Raw genomic sequence first — 22,093 nt, forward strand, 5'->3', positions numbered from 1 at the left:
GCATTGGTGTAGCTAACCAATGTCGTGTCCCCAAACCATCTCTCCCACGCCAGAAACAAAAACCTACCGGCTCCCATTTCCTCCCCATTCCCAAACTTCCCACTTTAACGTTTCGTAAAAAGTCTGCATTGACGGATAGTGGAGCACTAAGGGCGGCTAGTACGCTACGGCCATTGAGTAGCACCCCTTGGTCTCGTTCAGCGCCCCCAGAACTTATTCCAACATCTGGGTTGGGACCTTGTACCTGGATATATTTCCTTGTGACAATGAATTCGGATCTCCTGGGCGAGTGTCTCGGTGACCCCCCAGGAGCAGGAAGGTAATTGCAAAGCGTTCTGCTGACTCCGGTGAAGTAAAGAAGGTGATCGTACCTATATACTGCACCCTGAGTTTGGCCGGGAACAGTATTGCATATTGCATTTCCTTTTTTCGCAAAATTTTCTTGACCGCTTGGCAATTTTTACGTTGTTCTTGAACCGTCAGGCTGAAGTCTGGAAATAGCCGAACTGTAGAGGATCCCCGTCGCAGCTCCTTCTTTCTAGCGGAGCAGAACATCCCTGTCACTATAGCTGAATATTTTAGCTATGATCGGGCACTCTGGGGCGCTGGTGGTGGGCAAGGGGGCTTGGCCGCAAGTGATCGTTGTGCCCCTTTCACCATAAATATGGCCGTGAGGGGGGTGTTGCCTAGGATTTCCACGAGTAGGGTTTCCACAAACTTTTCCATGTCTATCAGGGTTGACTAGGGAACGCCTAGGCTACGAATATTTTTCTGCCTTCACCGCCCCTCTGAGTCTTCATTCTTAGCCATCACCTTCTTGACGGATTGTTGTAGCTCCGCCATTTCGCATTGCAGAGTGGCCACTTTGTCTTCTACGTCTCCTATCTGTTGCTCAGCTTCTGACATGCGTCCGTATAGCTTGGTCAATTTGTATAGCCGATATGTCTACCTTACACTCCAGGGCATCAATCTTGGCCCCTAAGTTATTTAGTGCTTCTTTTCAGGGCTACTCATTTCAGATTCAGGGTAGAGATGTCTATTTTGGGTGATGCCTGGGACTGTTCCTGGGGTGGAGCTGGCTGCGATTGGTCTACTGGTAGGGCTGTCTTCCGTGTAGTCACCCCACCCCCCCAGCCGTCTCTGCTGATGTTAGTCTTGCTGTTCGGTAACTGTACATGATGCCTCAGCTTGTAGCTCTCAATGTGCTCTGATGTCCGCTTTGAGGGTGTCAACGTTGGATCAGGGTGTCGAGTCTTTGTCGTTGTATTATTATTGGGCTAGTAAGGCACCCACCTTGCGCCACCCTTCCTGCTAGTGGTGGATGTCGCCTCCTGCTCTTATATAGTCATAGGTTGGGTATCCCCAGGGCGGCCAGGTGGTGGCCCCGCCGTCTGGCAGACTAGGAGAGTCCCAGTCCGGACGGGTTTGTTATGCTACATGTCTCATAGGCGCCCGGCCTCAGTATCTTTCCTCTCACCCCAGAGTCAATGGGCACTTCTGTGTGTTAGCTGACTGTCTCTGCGGGGGTCAGGCCATGGGCCGTAAGGTGGGCTTGGTGGATTTGTCGCTTGGTCCGATCTTGGTACCTGCAATCCTTTAGTCCACTGGTAGGAAGGGCGAGCCTTTCACTTTGCCCGATTACAGCTGCCTACCCACGCAGGAGCTGCTAGGCGCTCTATGTAGTGGTACAGTTGACTATGTGCCAGGCATGTCGTTAATAGGTGTCCTTACCCTCACTCCCAGTGCTGTGTTGCTGTCCTCCACCTGCGACGATTCGGGGCCTGCCAGTGGCTTAGGGTTATATACTGACTGCACAGTGGGGCCCTCCCGGTGCTGTGCCCTGTGTTGCGTGCTACGTTTGGGACCGCTGTTGCTTTGGACGTCTGCCGCCCCCACTGTCCTATTTGTTGAGGTGGTTGTCTCCCCTCGTGTAGGTTGGGTTCTGTGCTCCCCAAGCCGAGTCGCCAGTTCTGATGTTGGACTTCTGCCCCATATAGTTGTGCTGGCTGAGGATGTCGGGCATGACCTTTGTGGGCTTTCCTGCCTCCACACCCAATGCTGCATTGCTGTCTCCGCTTGTATTGTCTCGGGGACTGCCGGGGCTTCTCAGGGCTGTATACTGACAACCCAGTTTGGTGTTCCCAGTGCTGTGCCACGTGTTTTAACTTGCGGTTGGGAACACTAGTGATTAGGATGTCCGCCGTCCCCACTGATCAGTTTAATGGAGAGGTTGTTTCTCCCCCCGTGTAGGTCTGGGTTCTGTGCTCCCCCAGGCAGTCACTTATAGTGTTGTAGCACTTCTGATGGGCCTGAAGGAACGCACCCGACTTGATAGCGGTGAGGCGCGTGAGGTCCTGCTCCTCACCTCTGTTAGTACTGGAATATCAGGAATATGTCGGTGCCGCTCAGGTCCCTGTCTCGGGCCGGTGGGGTGTGCACAGTGGCAGAGGGGGCAACACCTGGTCCTTGGGCTGTACGCCCAACAGCAGGTGTCCAGGGTCTCCCTCGCGGCTTTGCTGCAATTGGGTCTAGGATGGGGAGCTCACGTTTGGCAGAGCCGGTGCTTACCGTTGGGATGAGCAGCCTCCCCCGCCGTTCCGCCAGGCTCCTCCAGCTCACCATCCCTGTTCACCCTGTGCTGGCACCGTCACCCTCAGACGCAGAGCATGCCAGGTCCTTGCAGCTGCCCGGGTGCCGCTCACTTTCCCAGGCACTGACGTTGGGTCTCTGGGTGATGCCAGTGCCAGGCGTGCTTTATCTAATCTTCCCCCACGCCTTTCCTCCCGGGTGGGGGGGAATCGGGGCTGCTGTCCTTGGGCTTGTCTTTCTGCCTCTGCGCCAACAAGCCAAGTGGCTGCTTCTCCTCCAGTGGGTTCACCAGAGTCGAGTCAGGGCTGGTTTCGACCACAGGGATGTCTCGCCGGGTTGATACTTGTTTCAGGAGGAGCCCAGTCGTTCCATGCACTTATGACCAGGTTCTGGAAGGTAAACAAAGCCTCTGGGCTGAGGATTTCTAAGAGGATAAGGATGCCGTCGCCGGAGCTTCTCAGGCGGCAGCCATCTTGTTAGACGCGCAACAGCACCCCCAAAATAAGTCTTATTTAGAAAGGGCAATATGCAACAATAAAAATACACTTCATAACACTTCCTCAGTTCCAAGATAAGCAAGTAGATACCCTTTTGGGATGTCACACACACACTTCTTACACCCATAGGTGACTACAATTGTTAGGACACTGTGGACATTAATATATCACGCTTTAAACTTAATGCAATACTGAAGTTGTGGAAAAGGTTAGCGAAGGAAAAGGATTAACTGGTTCTCAGAGCATGTAAATACTTTCCAATGAATTCTAGGTTAGACCTTTCCCAGCAATTAGTTAATCTTATGCACCACCTATGAGGGACAGTCAAAACCAAAGTCAATGGGTCAGAAGAGTCTGCAGGGAGCCAGGAAAGCCAAAGTCAATTGAATAATTTCTAGGGGAGCTGAGGCCCTTCTTCATATAGCACAAAAGTCTTGCACAATGTTATTCAGAGTTTGTAGAAAAATAATCACTGTAGTGCCACAAGCTGTTAGGCTACTGAATGGCAAAGCTGCAAGCAACTCTGCAGAAAAAGCAGCTACTGTAAGTCTCCAGTGAGAACAAACAAGCTACAGACCAAAAAGGTAAGTACCCCCTTTAGTCAAGGCGGTACCTTGGGTTGGAAAGAAGAGGATCAAGCTGGCTTCTGTTCAGGTTGCAGTCCTGCAGGTCCTGGGTCCCTGGGCCTCAATCGTGGGGACAAGCGGGAGGCCGTCTGGAGGACACCTGCACTGCAGTTCGAAGGTCGGTGGCGGCTATTGGCTCTTTCCAAACCATCAGCACTTCGCGGTTCCAGCCACCGGTCAATAGCACTACTGTGGTTCTTGGACACTTGAAGGGCTCCCTTTGCTTCTGGGGTCCAGCAGTCTGTCGGTGTCCCAGGCCTGGGCCGTCCTGCCTCAGGAGGGTCCTTAGGATCTTCCTGGAAGTCGGGTCTGGCTTAAAGACGATGCACTCGTTTCTGATGTTCCTGGCCCCTGGCACTCTGTTTCAGCAGCAGCAAGGAAGTACAGCCAGCAGGGAGAGGGGTTCCAGCAAAGTTCGTCTTGTAGTCAGTTGGTCCCACCAACCCAAGGGAAGTAGTAGTCTGTTTGCAGCAGGGCTTTACCAGGCACTTCAATGGTCTACGATGGTACAGCAAGCTTCTCTTCGTTTCTTTCGTTGGATGTTTCTTCCAGTGGTCGACTCTGCCTTCTGTTCAAGAGACCTTGCCTTTTATGCAGGGCAGGTTTCTCCCATTCATGCACAGCCTAGCTGTCACTCGCACAGTAGGGTGGCTGTCCTCCAAGGACACCAGCCAGCCAATCAACACTGGGTGCATTCAGGTAACCAAGGAGACTAAGGACAGGGAGTTTCGGGCACCTGCCTCGCTTCCTGCCCTGCCAGAAACACTGGAGCCAGAGGCGGGCTTCAGCATTGAATCCTGCCAAAGGCAAAACAAACAAAGGTTAAACCTGGTTTGGCATGCAGAGTAAACCCCGAGAAAGACCTTGCAAGGAAGAAATAGTGAAAAAAGACCGGGACCATTTTGACAAAATGGGTACCCATGGATGCAATACTGCAGCTGGGTTTCAGCTTGCGCTAAAAACGCACAATGGTAGGAAAATTAAACCACTGCCACCAGCCATTAAATGTAGTTAGGGTAACATAAAAATGTTACATGAGTAAGTAGGAAACGGGGCTACTAAGAAACCCCCCAGTACTTCCATGTAAGATGGGGTGTACTGCACCTACATAGGAAAAACAGACTTTACTACTCTTGGGAAAAGTAGTTTACCCAAGAGAAGGTATTTAAACCTTATGAGAAATCCAAAGGACTTCTCTGTGACACTGCACTGAAGGTGCTGTCACAATGCAAAAGTTGCTGCCTATGGAGTTTGTCAGACTCCAAGCACAAAGAAACATCAGATCAAAAATACATGAGCGAGTGGGGGAAAAAAGGTCTCACTCCAGGATAAAAATGTAAAGTCCAGCAAAAGAGCTGGGGGGTCTCTAAGGTTGAAGGGTATTAGCACAAAAATGAGAATTCTCCCTAATATCTCACACTGTCAAGACCCTAGGGGTATACCTAGATGCCACCCTCTGTCTAGCCAAGTCAGTGGCATCGCCTTATCTGCAGCATACTCCACCAAATTATTGAATGCAGCAAAACCGTTGCTTTCTACAACAAGCAGCGTTGCCATAGCTTGAACAGTCATAGGCTCTGAGAGAGAGAGAGAGAGAGAGAGAGAAAGAGAGAGAGAGAGAGAGAGAGAGAGAGAGAGAGAGAGAGAGAAAACACTAAAGAACTAATTAGCCATTACTCATAAGTGCCTTGCTAACTCACCCCGCCTCATTTTCCCAGAAAATATAGCCCGATCCTCCAGGCCCACTAGAACACTGTACACCTGCAGACTACTGATCCCCAAAAGTGAAACGTGCCAAAGCAGGAAGCGCAAGCTTCCCTTTAATAGCGGCCAAACATTGGAACTCGCTGCTCCCATGGGGCCTTCCGCAAAGCACTCAAATGATGGCTGTTCCGATACGACCACTCTGTATTTTATACTGCCTAGTGCAACTGTACATATACGCTATGCATCCTATGCTTAAGATTTCTGTATCAGCACCACAATGTCCTTGGGCTGCTGCATGCTTTATAAATAGATTAAATGAATAAATGAACAAGTCAGTGGTCCTGCTGTGATCTGTAAAGAGAGACACATACATTTGAAAGTCTTCGACATCCGAAAGGGGTCAGAGTCTGATTGAGGGATACCCCAAGTACAATAAGCTTGGGGAAGGGAGCCCCCCGGCAAGTTTGTGTTTAACTGTGACGTGAGATGTCTGAGCCCGACAGAGGTGACCTTTACGTTTGAATACAATTTTGAAAGTCAAGAAAGAGACTTTAACGTGGAAGGCCAGGCGGGCCTCAATCCACACTTTGGAACGGCTTAGTGTTAGAAACTGAGCCAGTGTCATCCTGCCTACAAGGACAGCCTTACTCTGTGTGGTTTAACGTGAGGAGGAGAGCTGGTTCAACTACCTTTATTCTTTTGAACACTGATTTTTCCTTTGCATACATTTCTCGTTTTTACACTTTTTGTACAAGAGGTAGGGCAGCCATTAGGTTTTTGTTAGCCCCTGCCATTTTGATTTGACAGACTTTACTAGGACTGTTTTGTTTATCGTTTGATGGTTGAGACTACTCCCTTCTTAGTTATCCAGCCAAATGGGAGTTTCTCCGACCCCACCATTTTCAATAAAGGTTCTACAAATTGTATCCATTGCGTCAGTGTCATACCTGTGATACCATGCCTTCGCTACACAGCCCTCTTACCACTCTCAAAACCTTCGTGAGACTTAACATTGCCGCTCTGCTACCTCACCTTGGTTGGGTTTTGCTAACCTCCGTTTCTTCCCTGTTCACCATAATAGGGTGGCATCCCAAAATCCCTCTACCCCCCCCTCCCGCCAAGGGCTGATTTGGGATACCTATCTTAATAATATATAAATCTGGTATTATCTGAAGGGCACGTCACACTTTGAAATCAGTATGCAATTGCATTACAATATGTTAGTTTCATGTAAGCAGTTTTACATCATCAGATTTTCTCATCCATTTGAAGTCCTCCATACGCTAATGTATGACAAAGTCAATAGGCAAGTGTTGTTTATTGTGTTTCACAGTGGTAAGTACTTGCAGGTTCCTAGAGGAAAAGGAGAGCAGCTGGTAATCTAGGAAGTTGGTGTCCCCACAGCAGATTCCTACCACCACGTTCCACCACCAAAGACATGAGGCCAGGGATGGCTGAATGGGAGAACGTTGATATTTGCATGGTCAGAGGGGTGGGATGGAAAGGTTATGCAAGTACACGCAGGAGACGCACACAAGGACGACCACTGACTCCAGGTAAGTCAGACCCTGGGGAGGACAGTTTGTTACACTGAAGGCTCTGTATGTGAGAGTTTTGTAGTCAGGATTGTGTGTGGAAGGGGGCTGTTCCAGTCTCCAATTTAGAGCGCCCAGTCCTAGATGGTGCCTGTAGAAGTATCTATTGCAAAGCCTCTGCGAAATTCTAAAATGCTGGAGAAGGGCAGATGCCTTCAGGTGTACCAGCAAGGGCCTGCTGGCAAGGAGGGAATAAATGACTATAAGGGTCTAATGTTTGGGTGAGCAGACTCGGTCTGAAGTACACGAGCAGCAGTGGGGCCAAACATGACGTCCATGTGTGGTGTCGCACAGCACAGGGAGCCACAGGTACAGCAGCTCAGTGCCGTGATTCATGATCAGTATCCTGTCAGTATCTGGGGTCCCAAAGAGGCAGGAGCATGCCAAACATCCCGAGTACACAGATCTAGGACAATGCACCATTCAGGGGGCTTATTCAATCCAGAGTAAGTGTCCCGGTGATATGTGCTACGGTGAGCGTGATTCATCAGGGCGTCTGAACCATAAATCAGTCCTCACAAGTTCGAAGTACGCAGCTGTCCGTACCTGCGAAGAAGCATGGCCATTTCATATTCTTGAATTGGAGAAAGGCTGCCAATAAAGGCAGTGGCCCAAAGCAATAGGCCCTAAAGTGTAGCAGTTTTGACCACGTAGTTGCTAAAAGGCACCTTTGTGATTAAAGTACAGGTGCGCAGTGGCGCACCTGTAATCTATATATAGCAATGATCCACTGTCACAGCTTGTCATGGAGACACTAACAGAGAAGTACGCTTTAAAAACCATGAAATGTGGGCGGGGGTAGGGGGGTGGAAGAGGTAAGTTCACTCTGCACTGCTATTGGTAAAGGTTGTCCTGCAAACAAGCAGGTTGGGGACTGGTTTCCCCTGTACTGGCAGACTTGGGGATTGACGAGTACTTGTCCACCAAGTAATTTGGCGTCGCGAGTGGGGTAGCAAAAGCGCCTCGCTTTCCAAAACGGGTTACTAAAAAAAAGTCATCCGAAATTCTGCGCGTCTGAAAGAATGAAGCGGGAAATAAAATTATAAAAGGAAAATGTTTCCTACCATCGTTCATCTGAGATTTTAAAGATAAGCCAACTAGAAATACAAAAACATCTTTTCATTGCATCTGCATATGAATGTTTGTTAGGGAGAATTCTGTTTAGGCTGAATTTCCTAACCTAGTGAGTCCCCCAGCAGCTGGATTTTTGGGGTTTATTTTTATTTTTTTCTCCTGCCAAGAGTGAGACTCTTTTACCCTCACTCTTGGACATGATTTGAGTGTGTTTCTTTGAATCTAGATGTGTTTAATGGGCTATGGGGTCTTTTACTCCATAGGGCTTCATGTGTTTTTGTGATGCGTTACACAGCACCCTCAGTGCAGTAACACAGGGGTGTCAGTGACCCCCCAGTATAGACTCCATACCCTGGGACTGACTACTGTCTCCCAGGGCATGTAAAGTCACCATTGACTTTACTAGTCTTAAATTCTGAACAGAACCAGTACAAACCATCATATTGTGGACGTACTGGCTGGGGCAATTCAATTGCCCCGGGGTCCGTTAGTCGAGGGGGCACGTCTCTGTCCCCCCTGATCGAGTTTTGGCTGGTGGCAGTGGATAGATACTACTTTTCATATTCAACCGCAAATATTTTCCTATTGGATTTCCCATTGTTTTAGGCTACTATCTTTATTTAATTATTTACAGTAGCCTCGAACATACCGCCGGTTTATTTAATTAATATTAATTCTCCGGTTGGTATTTTTTGCCAAAACTTGATTCTAAAATGGTGTTTGTGTTCTCTTCTGTGACCCCAACCCAAGTCGAGCCCTTTGTTCCACTTTTTGGCGGGCTTCTCCACAGAAGCCCTCCAAAGTGGTGCCACTCTGTCTGGGGTACTTAGGAGGGGGATATAGGCACCCTGGACTGAGTTGCCCAGGCAACTCAAGTTGCACTCCGTCCTGATTGGCCCAAGTGGTGAGCCGGCCGGCTCACCACTTAGCATGTTTGAGTGACAGCTAGGCTGAGTGAATGGGGGTTTTCTGCATAAAAGCAGGGCTTTGGGGACTGGAACTTCAGAAGTCGCCACAGGACCTGAGAATCCGACGAGGGAGAAGCTGAGCCGCCCTGCCACGACGCCACCACCGGTGGAGCCCTGCTGGACCGTCTCACCACTTTTCCCAACAGAGGAGATCTCCCGCCGGAGAGTCTTCTTCCTTTGACTGGTGGGGATAACCAGTTTCACCGTCTTTTCGCCTTCCCGACGTACCTCGTGGCCGCCTTGCCTGTGCCAAGCACCCCGGCAACCGGGATACCACGTTTTACCACAACCGCGAACAAAATGTACCACCTTTAACCGGAAAACTCCACGGCTGGTTTCTTCCCTGGCAGTGCAACGACCTTCATCTTTCCTCCAAGTCGAGATCTTCTCTTCCCCTGGACGACGACGCGACTTGCACCCACTGCCAGGAACAACTGCCACCGCTGGAGGATCCTTCCCACTTAAGGTACCGTGTCCCGCCTGGCTTCCCTTGCTACCGACTGTACGGGGTAGATTTAGCCCCCGGCTTCCGAACCTGGGTTAGCCTGGGACACCTTGGCTAAACTTTCCTAAGCCTCTCTACTCTTTTTGAACTCTCTGCAAGACTTTCTAAGCCTAGTGTAACTGTGTGATCTTGGGCGCATTTGTGCTCTGCTCTAAGAGTGGGCCCAGCCTTTGGACTTTGGCTCACCAGTGACTTTTGCTCTTCTGCCTTGCTAACAGTGTTCCTGAATCTTAGAGTGGTGTACCTTTCCATATTCTGTCTTTTTCCCCTCCCTTTCTCACAAACTTATTGGAGTGCCATCTAGTTAAGCGCTCACCTCTGTATGAAAATAAGTGGTGTTTTACTGTGACTTATCTGATAAGGAAAAAGGGGTGTATATATTACCATAGTAACTGTTTAGAATATTTTACAACAAGAGTGCTGGAGTGTTTCAAACAGTGTGTTTTTAAATAAATAATTATATACTTTGATACCAAAGCTCTGGTCAGTGTTTGCTTGTATTATTGTGTCTGAGTGCCTATTGTGTATACTTTGCATACTGCCTAACTCTTCTTGAGGGAAGTCTGACTGCTCAGCCACAGCTACCAGGTAAATCTGGGTGGTACAGACTGCTACCAAGTGGGTTTACTACCAACACCTGTAGTCTTAAATCTTTTGCAGTGGTCCCTAAGGGAACTGCACAGGTTTCTGCCTAACCATGTTCTTAGATAAAAGCTTAACAGGTATTTTACCTATTAATCTGCGAAGTCAAATATATTTGTGTACCAGTAGAATGTTAACCGTTTATATCATTAGCTATGGGGGAAATGGAGTAGGTTCCGAGAAGAGACGTGCCTTGTTATAGTAAACTTCTCTGAAGTGTGCAAAAGGTTTTCTCCTTTCTATTTTCTTGCTGCTAGTATAAATAATTTCAGAAAGTGCTACATTCATTTTTGTTACGTAAATTATTATTTTTATTTTACCAATTGTTATAAAATTTGCCTATTTTGTTGTTTTTAATAGCCTGGAACGAAAGTAAGTGAAGCTCCACCTTTTTTATCTGGATGGCCACCACCCTTTCCTTCCGGACCCCCGGTGAGTTAAGAATTTATAAGCATATATAATAGCTGACTGCGCATTTGAGTATCTTTGACTGAGCCGCCTGTTACTGGATACTCAATGTATTTGCTAGAATTGCCCTGAAAGCATGCTTTTACGTTTCCTACAAAATGTAACCTGAAAGTTTACTTATAATGAAAAATGTGGTACCTGTAAAAATCAAGAATACTGAAAGTAAAGTAAAAATCCCTTTTACTCAAAATAACGAAATTAAACTTTTTGTTTATTTAAAGTGTTGGGCTGAATAGAATCCGATCCTAAGGCACTTGCAGACAGGGTTTAGAAGAAAACCTAGTGTTCTTGATCAGGCTTTTATATTGCAAAGCCTTATTACCAAACCTGTAATTTTAAGTTTTGTTACTTTCTATGTGTTATTTGTTGATTTTGGAGCTTACTTTTAATTTTGTCTACCCCTTTTTATGGAAATAAATGAGCCTGCTAAGGGCTTCTATCAACCTTCAGAGAGCGATCAAGTGGTTGTTTGAAGAACATCTTGCAATGCGTAGATGTGGTTAGGGCCTTTCCCTGTGACAAAAGGATTAGACAGGGGGGTGTTTTAGCACACCCGCTCTTCTGTTAATGTATCGTGTTTTTATCCTCTGAAAACTGGCACATAAAGCCTATTGTTGCTGGTTTCCCCTTGGGGCTCCCCTTTTAACTTTCTCTGGCTAAGCTTGTGAGAACTACAGTTCCCAAGGATAGAAAGGATCTTTGGATCCCTTTTACATTGTTAGTCGAGACCAGCACCCCCACCTTTTATGTGGGGTGCTGGGAGATGCAGTGTATCCCCTTTCTCATTCTATCTGTAACATTTCTGTTACAGGGACACACTTAGCTTTAATGGCTGGTGGCAGTGAACCTTTTAACTCATTTGGTGCACCTTTTCCTCGGGCTGTTCACACAGCCCGGCTCATTTTACCAAAATAGTATGGTCTTTTTTCTGCCATTTCAGTGTTTCTTGTTCTTTCCTGTTCCTCCCCCTAACCTCCAGGGTGGGAAAGTCCTTTGTGTCAGTTTTATTTTTGGCCAGAGACCTCGGTCAAGCCCGCCCAGGTTCCAGAGTGTCTGTGAAGGCAGGAAGTGAGGGGAGAGTGGGAAGAGTCCAAAACTCCACAGCCCTATGTCTTCCAGCCTAACTGCAAGAAATCCAGTTCAAACTGGGAGGCTAGCTGTCCTGAAAGCACTGCCAACCTCACAAGTTTGAATGTTGCATGGTTGTTTGGCTGGATTCCTGCATAAAAGTCAGATCCTGGAAGCTGAAGAGGTAGTCAACCACTGGAACTAAATCTGAAGATGAAGAAACCATGGCTGAGATGATTTCCTTCCAAGCGACCTGTGGGACTCCGAAAACGAGGACCCCGACCCAGAGCCTGGTGAGATCTACTAGACGCTAGACCTGAATTCTGAGCCATCCGACGTTGTGCTGCAACCTTGTGGGGCTGATATACCCTGGTACCTCCGAGCCATTGTGTAAATTCCGAGTCTTGCTGAAACGTTGTGGGCATCCTGCTGGACCCCCAGAGATGTGCATTGAGTCCGGAAAGTCCCCTCGCCAGATGCTGGACCTTGCAAACGACGAGAATCCGACCAGCGATATTCAGTCTTCTTAAGGCTCCTTAAAAGGGCAACAAAATCCACAGAGCTGCATCCAGCCATGAAGTGAAGAAACTCTTTCCCAGAGCCTTCCCTGTGAACCCTGCTGAAAAGGTCTTCCAGTGGCATGTCTTCATAAAGGAATTAAATGACCAGGTTTTTGACTGGAACGCTTCTTCTGTGCTAAGGTACTGTGGTGACTGGGGTATTTGCTTACCTGAAGCCTTTGTGATTTCTGTAAAGCTTTGGGGTGTTCTTGTGATTGGGAGTCCTCTCGACCAGTGTATCCAGGCCCCTGCTGGAGTCCTCCTGGGGTGCCTTCTCTGAAGTCCCTGGACCTGAACTAACTTTAAAGTGAACGTCTTACTTATTGAACAGTCTTCCACAGGAACTCTGTTTGCCAGCAACAGAAGCCCATCTCACCTTGCCTACAGCAGGCTCCTAGACCACTTGGGTCTCTCAACTGCCCCGGAGTGAACTCATGCAATAGAATAGGGAAGGACTGGATAAGTAAAGGATTCTGTCTGGAAAAGTATAACAAGTGTTGGAAAGTACTTAACTTCTGGAAGTTAGTTGGTAACTCTGAGAGTGAACCGTTACAAAGGTTCTTACTTACCTTGAATGTGTGTTGCACTATTCTGAAAAGTGTATGTATATGTGTATATATATTTCTGAGGCTTGTGGAATCTGCTTAGATCACATGCTGTGCATAGGCCGACATCTAGTGGGAGCTGTGGAGTATTAGTTTGTTTTTCGAAACTTGAAAATGGGCGTCGACACAGGGTGTACCAGTAATACTATCCCTAGTGTGACGTCCACTGTACCCATGATCCCTCACGCGTCTAGGACCCTCAGATTGTTTTTTTCCGCCATGCTGGTCGGAAGCACTGAGCGGAGTTCCCTGACTTAGTCAGATTTTGCAAATATTGTTATATATTTCCCTGTTTATTCCACCTATACGGATTTAGGCCTCGGAAGGCCTCTGGACTCGGCCCTGCAAGTAGGGAGAGTGGGGGGTGGCACATATCCTACACTCTGATTAATATGGGTACATTACTTATATTCCTACACTCCCAGCCCGCTGCCACAGGGTGTGTATGGAGGGTACCCCTTTTCAATTTTGCCCCAAGTGCAGCCGCAAGTAACCTTGGGTTGACAGACACGCCACGTGTAACCTCTGCTTGCTGAGGGACCACCCCGAGGCGAATTGCAGAGCGTGCAGTCTGTTTAAACCGAAGACCCATAAGGACCGTTCGACAAAGCGTTGGGCCCACCACGCCAGGTGACAAGAGGCCATGGCCGCAGAGGGTGCCTTCAGCGATGGCAGCTACGCCGTACTTTCGGACGGCGAGGGCAATGTGGCGTCGATGGACAGCCAAGCGCAAGTCCCCGACCTCGGAAGGTTGTCCGGCAGGGCAGCTATGGGGAAGACCCCCGGCGACACGAGCGCTACCCACACCACTTCCAGCAAACAAAGGTCCAACTGAGACTCGACGCGCACGTCGAGTTCTCGGAAAGAGGCACGAAGAGAGCAGTCCACCAAGTCAGTGTCCTCTGGGCGTTCGCGTTCGAGATCGCCGCACGACACCAGGCAACCCTCCACTGTTGTTTAGAGTGCCTCGTTTCCCCTTAGTGACTGAGGTTCGGTCGTCGGAGGACGACGCCGACCTCTACCCCCAGGCTGCACTCAGAGTCTGCGTCTGCAGGCAGCGCGAAGGCTGCTACCAAATCCCTTACACTCTCTAGAGACACAGACTACCCCCGAATTTCGGCAACAGGCACCGAAAAGCTCTGATAGGGCCCAAAAATCGGGGAAACACTCTTCCACCTGCGGGGAGGGGGGAAAACAACGAAGTAAGCAGTCCCAGCCTACTTCCACTCCTAAACTACATTCTTCTCCACCTAAACAGATGGACAAGTCTCTTGTCCCTAAGGCCCCTGTTCAGGCCAGTAGGTCTAGTCAGGATAAAACAGGTAAAGCACTCCAGGAAAGAGTTATCCTTGACATTACTCTGTCATCACTGGACCATTCCCTTGAACTGGGAATGTCATCATTGGCAGATTTCTACGCGAAAACCCGGAACACTTTCTCTTATACCCCAGAAGGGTCAACTCCCTCAGGCTCTAAGGATCCAATACCCCCAAGTAAGAAGTCCCGGGCTGAAGCACCAACTCAGTCTTCAGACCACTTCTATATACAGCCCTATTCTCAATATCAGGAAGATCCATCCTTTGGTGAGGATCCAGACGTGGGCATGTTCGAAGAACAAACTGGGACAGGCTATTATGGGGATGATGAGGACCAAGAGGAGGAGGAGGAGGACGACGACCTAGATACATACAGGGTAGATTCCCCGGTAGAGAAAGAGCCCGCGGTTACCGACTTCCCTGTCGACAACCAGCCTCTCCTGAATGAGGTCCTGTCCAGAGCGGCACAGCACTTCCACATTGACACCCAAGGTGCTCAGGAAGAGAGGGACTTTGCAGAGGAATTGGTGGGAGAAAAGAGACCTGTTGCTCAGGCCATCCCTATCCTTAAGTCAATACAAAGGAGGATAGACCCTTCCCTTGTTAACCCCAATCTCACTAGGGCAGTAAACCCCAGAATTGAAAAGCTTTTCAGGGCAGCCCATTCTGACCCACTGTACATAAGGGGACATCTCAAACCGGACTCCCTGGTTGTTACAAACACCCGTAAGAGGGCGGGAACACCCTTGTCATCGTCCGAAGCTCCCCCCAACAAGGAGAGCAAGAGGATTTATGGCTTGGGCAGGAAAGTAGCCTCCACTTCCGCCTACCAGGCAAGGATTGCCAACTCCACCACCCTGCTGGCTAGTTACAGCTGCCACCAGTGGGAAGAAGTCGCGGCTCTCATAGACTCCGCCCCAGAACCCTTAAAATGCCAATTGGCACGAGTTTCGGCAGAGGGGAGAGCCATGTCCGGTTGCATTTTAAAATCAACCTTTGATGCCGAGGATAACGCCGGCAGTTTAATTGCTAAAAGCACGGTCATCAAGAGGCATGCTTGGCTACGGCAGTCTGGTTTGAAGGCCGAGACCCAAGCATCATTGATAAGCCGGTGGAGCCGGATCTATTGTTTGGAAAGGCGGTCGAGGACGCGTTAAAGAATGCCAAGGATGAGTATGAGACACTCAAGTCCCTAGGGCAACTAACCAACAAACCCCCTAACCAGAGAGGGAATGGCAATTTTCGTCGGCCTCGCGGACAAAACTCCCAAAGAGGCTCAAACTATTCCCAAGGCCAGGGTACTACATGGAACACTAACCAGCAGTCGACCGAGAGTTATGGCAGGGGTAACAAAAGAGGTCGTGGTAGGGGTAGAGGCAGTCCCAATAAAGGAGGGGGCACGCCTCCACCAAAACAGTGACTCTCCGTTCAGGGTCCCTTCTCACGCATCCCCAGTAGGGGGACGCATTTCCATCTTCACCCAAGCTTGGGAAGGGATCACATTAGACAGATGGGTGCTGTCCACAGTGTCCGCAGGATACTGCATAGAACTCCTAGAGCGTCCCCGAAACCACCCTCCACGACAAAGAATACACTCCTTAGACCACCAGAAGATCCTACTCTAAGAAATCGAAATTCTTCTCGCAAAGGACGCGATAGAACTCGTCCCGGGACACCAGGTAAACAAGGGTATTTATTCAACTTACTTCCTTGTGCCAAAAAAAATTTAACAATGCGCCCAGTATTGGACTTACGGCCTGCAAACAAGTATGTCAAGCCCCAAAAATTTTGCATGACTACTCTCCAAGAGGTCATTCCCCTCCTAAAAAAGGGGGATTACATGGCAACATTGGATATGAAAGATGCCTATTTTCATATTTCCATGTTCCCAGCGCACAGAAAATATCTGCGCTTCAAGGTGGACAGTCAGCACTAACAGTTCAAGGTACTGCCCTTCGGGATAGCCTCAGCTCCAAGGGTATTCACCAAGGTACTGGCGGTGGCGGCAGCACACCTATGCAGGGAGGCAATCCCAGTGTACCCTTATCTGGACGACTGGCTCATCACGGGGGAGAACCCAGTAATTTGCAGGACAAACATTCAAAGAACTATCGACCACCTCTTCGAATTGGGCTTCTCCATAAACGAGAAAAAATAGTCTGTTGCCCAGCACCTCCAAGCAGTTCCTAGGAGCTGTTCTAAATACTCAAGAGGGGTTGGCTTTTCCTTCAGAGGAAAGAATTCGGAATATACTACTGCAAATTCTGCAATATCAAACCGGTCGCCAGATAACAGTACGCAAAGCAATGCGTTTGCTGGGCATGATGGCGTCATGTATTTACCTGGTCCCCCACGCGCGCCTGCGCATGCGTCCCATGCAAGAATGGTTGGTGAAACAGTGGTCTCGGGCAAGTGGTCAGTGGGACGATCTAGTGGTCGTTTCGCCAACACTTGTACAAAGCCTCCACTGGTGGACAAGAGACAATCTATCCAAGGGGAAACCCTTTTACGATACCGAGATACAGGCGGTAGTCACGACGGACGCATGCCTATCAGGATGGGGAGCTCACCACCTCCACCACACAGCTCAGGGTCTCTGGTCTCACACAGTGGCCAAGAATCACATCAACCTGCTAGAGCTTCTGGCAGTTTTCAGAGCACTTCAAGCGTTCGAGCCCCACCTACTGAACCTGTCGGTGCAGATACGGACGGACAGCACGACAGCCATGTTCTATCTGAACAAGCAAGGAGGGACTCGTTCGCAAAATCTGTCCAGACTTGCCCAGAAAATTGGATATGGGCACTCAGACGGAACATCTTTCTGTCATCTCAACATGTTCCAGGGGATCTCAATTCTCTAGCGGACGCTTTGAGCAGAGATCCCCTTCCGGAGGAACACGAATGGTGTCTACACAGAGATATTGTAGAAGATCTCTTCTCTCAGTGGGGTTTCCCCACTATAGACCTATTCGCCACAAGCGAAAACAGACAGTGCCCAGGATTCGCATCCAGGTTTCCCCATCCAGACTCCCTGAGGAACGCCCTGTGGATGAACTGGTCAGGGATGTTTGCGTACGCTTTTCCACCAACTCCTCATCAGGAAGGTGGTGAACAAGATGAACAGAGAGTCGATGACGCTTGTCCTAGTTGCTCCCATGTGGGCGAGACAACCGTGGTTTCCACACCTACGCACACTTTCGGTGTGCGATCCCATCAAACTCCCGGGCTGGTACAATCTTTTGTCCCAGCACCAAGGTCCGAAGGTGCATTCTCTACCCAACTCCATGAACCTAGCAGCATGGCTCCTGAGGTCATAGAGTTTGGACATCTCAATTTACCAGAGAGATGTATGGACATCCTATAAGAGTCTAGGAAACTGAACATGAGGCATTGCTACTTCGACAAATGGAAGAGATTTGTTATCTGGTGCCAGAATAAACAAATCAACCCAGTTGATTGCACTCCATCCACAATCGTGACATACATGCTCCACCTGCTGGACGCAGGTTTGGTTTTCAACTCGCTAAAGGTACACCCGGCAGCACTGTCAGCGTACACCACCTCACATAGCAAGGTGTCGTGGTGGAAGGTACCCGTGGTTAAAGCATTCATGGAGGGAGTAAAGAGACTTCATCCCCCTATATCTAACCCACCACCAGGATGGGACCTGAACGTGGTGCTATCTAAACTCATGGGCCCCCCATTCGAGCCCATGCATAAGACAAGTCTCAAACACCTGACCTATAAGACTGCCTTCTTAGTAGCCATTACATCTATAAGAAGGGTCAGTGAAATTCAGGCTCTGTCAGTGCAGGATCCTTTCTTTACTATTCATAAGGATAAGCTGGTTTTACAGACACACCCTAGGTTCTCACCTAAGTTTATTTCTAAATTCCATGTAAACCAGTCCATCGAGCTTCCGGCTTTCTTCCAAAACCCACAAAGCTCGGCTGAGGTTAAACTACACACCCTAGATGTGCGTAGGGCGGTCCTTTACTACGTAAACAAGACCAGACCGTTTAGGAAAACAGATTAACTTTTAGTCTCCGTAGCCACAGGCAAAGAGGGAGATCGCGTCTCTAAGGGTGCCATCTCCAGGTGGATTGTCAACTGTATCCAGTTGTGTTACTCTCTTTCCGACAAAACTTTGACTTTTACGCCCAGAGCCCACTCGACAAGAGGCATTGGGGCCACTCTGGCTTTCATTGCAAATGTTCCCCTCGACACCATTTGCAAAGCAGCTACTTGGAGCTCTATTCACACCTTTACTCAGCACTACTGCATTGACGCCCATTCCAAGACAGATATTCAAGTGGGACAAGCGGTTCTAAGACATTTATTTGCTCATGACCCTTCTTAAATCCCACCTCCTTCTAACACTGCTCGCTAATCTATGCACAGCATGTGATCTAAGCAGATTCCACAAGCCTCAGAAGGGATACATTACTCACCGTAATCGTATTTCTGATGCTTGTATATGCTTCGATTCACATGCGACCCACCCTTCCTTCCCCTCTGAGAGAAGTAGCATTGATGCTTGTAATCTTATCTATCTTCTATCTGCTTGGATCATCTGCACTCACGCTACTCCTCATGCTACCTCATGTCAGGAAAAATACAATCCGAGGGTCCTAGACGCGTGACACGGGATCATGGGTACAGTGGACGTCACACTAAGCATAGTATTACTGGCACGCCCTGTGTCGACGCCCATTTTCGAGTTTCGAAAAACAAACTGTAATACTCTGCAGCTTCCACTAGATGTTGGCCTATGCACAGCATGTGAATCTAAGCAGATACAAGCATCAGAAATACGATTACGGTGTATATATATATATATATATATATATATGTGTGTATATGTATATATATATATGTGTATGTATATATGTACTCACCTTTGAATTGGTTGTGCCTCTCCCCCAAAAGTAATGCTGCTGGCTTCACTTTACTAGTCCTGTTAGGATAAATGTATGAGTTTCCCAATGGGGCCCTGCTTCCCCTGACTTGCTGTTAACCTGTGCAGAATAAGTCTGCCTACGGTTATACTTACATTTAAGTTGCTGATAGCCCCCTTAAAAAGTATATTGGTTTTACTTGCCTTGTGTTAGCTCCCCTCCTAAAATAAGTTAGTCATTCTTTACCTCAGTCTGTGTTCCACTGAGCTGAAAAGCAACTGCAATTATATATTACACCAAAAGATCTTACTCACTTGGTATAACTGTGTGTTATCCTGAATAATAGTTATAGTTTTTTACTGTTCCTTTAATGAGTGTTCCACTATCCAGAAAAGTGTATTTGCAAGTTTTATACACTGTGATTTATTTGCGAAGTGTCACTGCATAAATGACAAGGTCTACTACCCTTGATTTGCTGCAAAGTAATCTAAAAGTTATGTTTTTTACTCCCCAAGAATAGGTGCCACCTATACTGAATTTGTATGAAGAGGTTTGACTTCCCTAAAATTACTGTCCGGTATTCTGAATAAGGTGTTATGCTTTGGTCTGTGTACTCAAGCATAGTGGTATGTTTGTTTACATGTGTGTTTGACTCTGACCAGACTTAACTTGGCCTACTTGTTTTTATAATAAACCTTTATTTTGTATACTACTTCTGGTTTCATTGTTTCTATGGAATCCTTGGTGTATTACAGGTTTATTGTGCTTTCCTACAGCCTTCTCGCCACCCTAAGATAAGCCTGGCTGCTCTGTCAACGCTACCATATACTCAGATGGTACAGCCTTATACTAAGAGTGGAGTCTTGTACTGTCTCAGTTTAATGGTTTTGCTAAGCCCTTAGTTGGACTTCAGAAAAACTGTCCTAACAGTTTCCTATAAGTTTTGGACTTAGGTTGGGTTGCACCTTTGGGCTCCCCTGTTAATTTCTTTTTCATGTACTTGGGTGAACTACTGTTCCCAAGTAGCAAAGAGGGATTTTCATCCCCTTTACGTTTTGTATAAGCGAGCTAGCGGTTCTAGATCATATTTCCCCGATTACCCCGCCCCCTTCCCAGCACAACTCAGTCTCACTATACACACACGTGCTGTGTGTCCCCTTTCTTACTTACCTGCCAACATTTTGTTACAATTGCAAGTTTCCATGAATGGCTGGTGGCAGTGGTTTTAACTTTGACCTTTTAGGATTTATTACTCGCTGGCTGTTAATTCAGCCAATTTCCGCCAGGAGGTCCAGACAAGGGTACTGGACATGCCCTTCGGGGAGTCTGTCAACGAGTCCTTGCAGCCCATCAAGACTGATACGGCTTGTGCCCTGGGTACTTCAACAGAACAGCTCTTCTTTCGGCCCCTCCGGCCGAATGTCAAGCAGATCAACAAAAGGTTTTGGTGGAGGCTCCTCGTCGTACTGTCCGCCCTCCTGGTCCACAACCCAGGAGTCCTCCAGAAGCTATTCTAAGGCTTTCGGTGGAGGTGGTCAGCACCGTCTTCGCCCCAATCCGAACGCAGGTGCCGAAGCACGTCTGGCCCCCACCCATGCCCCCCAGTGGGAGGTCAGCTGACGGGATTCATCAGCGAGTTGGAAAAGATCTCCACCAACAGATGGGTGCTCTATGCTCTCGCCCACGGACATACCCTGGAGTTTAAACAAGTGTGTCTGTGGATCCCTCCGGTGACCCGGCAGGAGCAGGACATCCCTCAGCTCCTACAGGAGGTTTGAGGCCATGCTAAAAAAAAGGAGATAGAGCTAGTTCCAAGACTACTCCAGATTCTTTTTAGTCAAAAAAACCAGGGGCTGGAGGCCCATTATAGACATGCAGCGTCTCAAAAAATAACTCAAATTCCATAATTTAGGATAACATTGCAGCACGTGTGTGGCCAACTGGAGGAAGGAGACTTCTTGACATCGCTGGATCTGGAGGACGTCTACTTCCACGTCCCTGTTCAAAGGAAGAACCGAAAGTTCCTACGCCTTGTGGTGGAAGGAAGGCACAAACAGTTCAAGGCCCTCCCTTTTGGCCTAAAGTCAGCTCACAGGGTGTTCATGAAGTGCCTGGCACCAGTGGTGGCCCATCTACGTCTGAGGGATACACGTGTAGTTGTACGTCGACGACTGACTCATCCGGGCAAAATTGAGAGAGGCAGCCGTTGCATGCGGTAACGACTGTCCAGCTGCGGACGGATCTGGGATTCTGTCAATTATCCGAAGTCTTGCTTGACATCATTGCAGACTGCTCTGTTCCTAGGAGCCAATCTCAACATGGTCTCCTGCCTAGCGTCACCCTCGGAGGAGAGGATAGCGGCCGTACGGGGCAAGGTGCAACGGCTGTTATCACTGAAGACCGCCATGGTGCAGACCATCATGTCGCTGCTCAGCCTGATGTCGTCCTGAATCTACCTTATCTGATTATGCAAGTTGTGGATGTGTCCTCCAGGAGTTCTTAGACGCTTGCTGGATCCAAGTGTCCAGAAGCTTCACGGAAAAGAACCCACTCAACGAGGAGTTCCGTTGGGTGGTGGGGTGGTTGGGCGTACACTCCAACATCGCCTGGGCCCAGGGTTTTGAAACCTCCATACCAAGAGACTGTCACCACAGGCGCTTCCTTTGAGGTCTGGGGAGCGCGCACCAGACGTCTGCACACCAGAGGCATGTGGCTGCCGGAGAAGGATCTCCACATCAATATCCTGGAGCTGTGGGCATTGTTCTGGGCCCTAAAGTCATTCCTGCCGTCCATGAAGGGCAAGGTGGTGAGGATCTTCATAGGCAACATCACCACAATGTTCTACATCAGGAAGCAGGGGGGCACCCGATCCCCAAAGAGACGCGGAACGTGTGGGACTGGACCATCGGACAAGAGATGTTCCTTATCCCAGTTCACCTGGCAGGAGTCAAGAACGCCATCGCGGATTCCCTCAG

General features: G+C 48.6%; 1 protein-coding gene across 2 annotated transcripts in view; it reads left to right on the forward strand.

Moving 5' to 3' along the window:
• LOC138511692 (survival motor neuron protein-like) overlaps positions 1-22,093 on the forward strand; it is a 643,682-nt gene that overhangs the window by 422,151 nt on the left and 199,438 nt on the right. For both annotated transcript variants that reach the window (XM_069627523.1, XM_069627524.1), the window contains one exon: positions 10,564-10,635. In XM_069627523.1, coding sequence (XP_069483624.1) covers positions 10,564-10,635 — 72 coding nt within the window. The remainder of the gene's footprint in view (positions 1-10,563; positions 10,636-22,093) is intronic.

This window comes from Ambystoma mexicanum, chromosome 6p (assembly GCF_040938575.1).
Source record: "Ambystoma mexicanum isolate Mex_15411 chromosome 6p, UKY_AmexF1_1, whole genome shotgun sequence".
NCBI lineage: Eukaryota > Metazoa > Chordata > Amphibia > Caudata > Ambystomatidae > Ambystoma > Ambystoma mexicanum.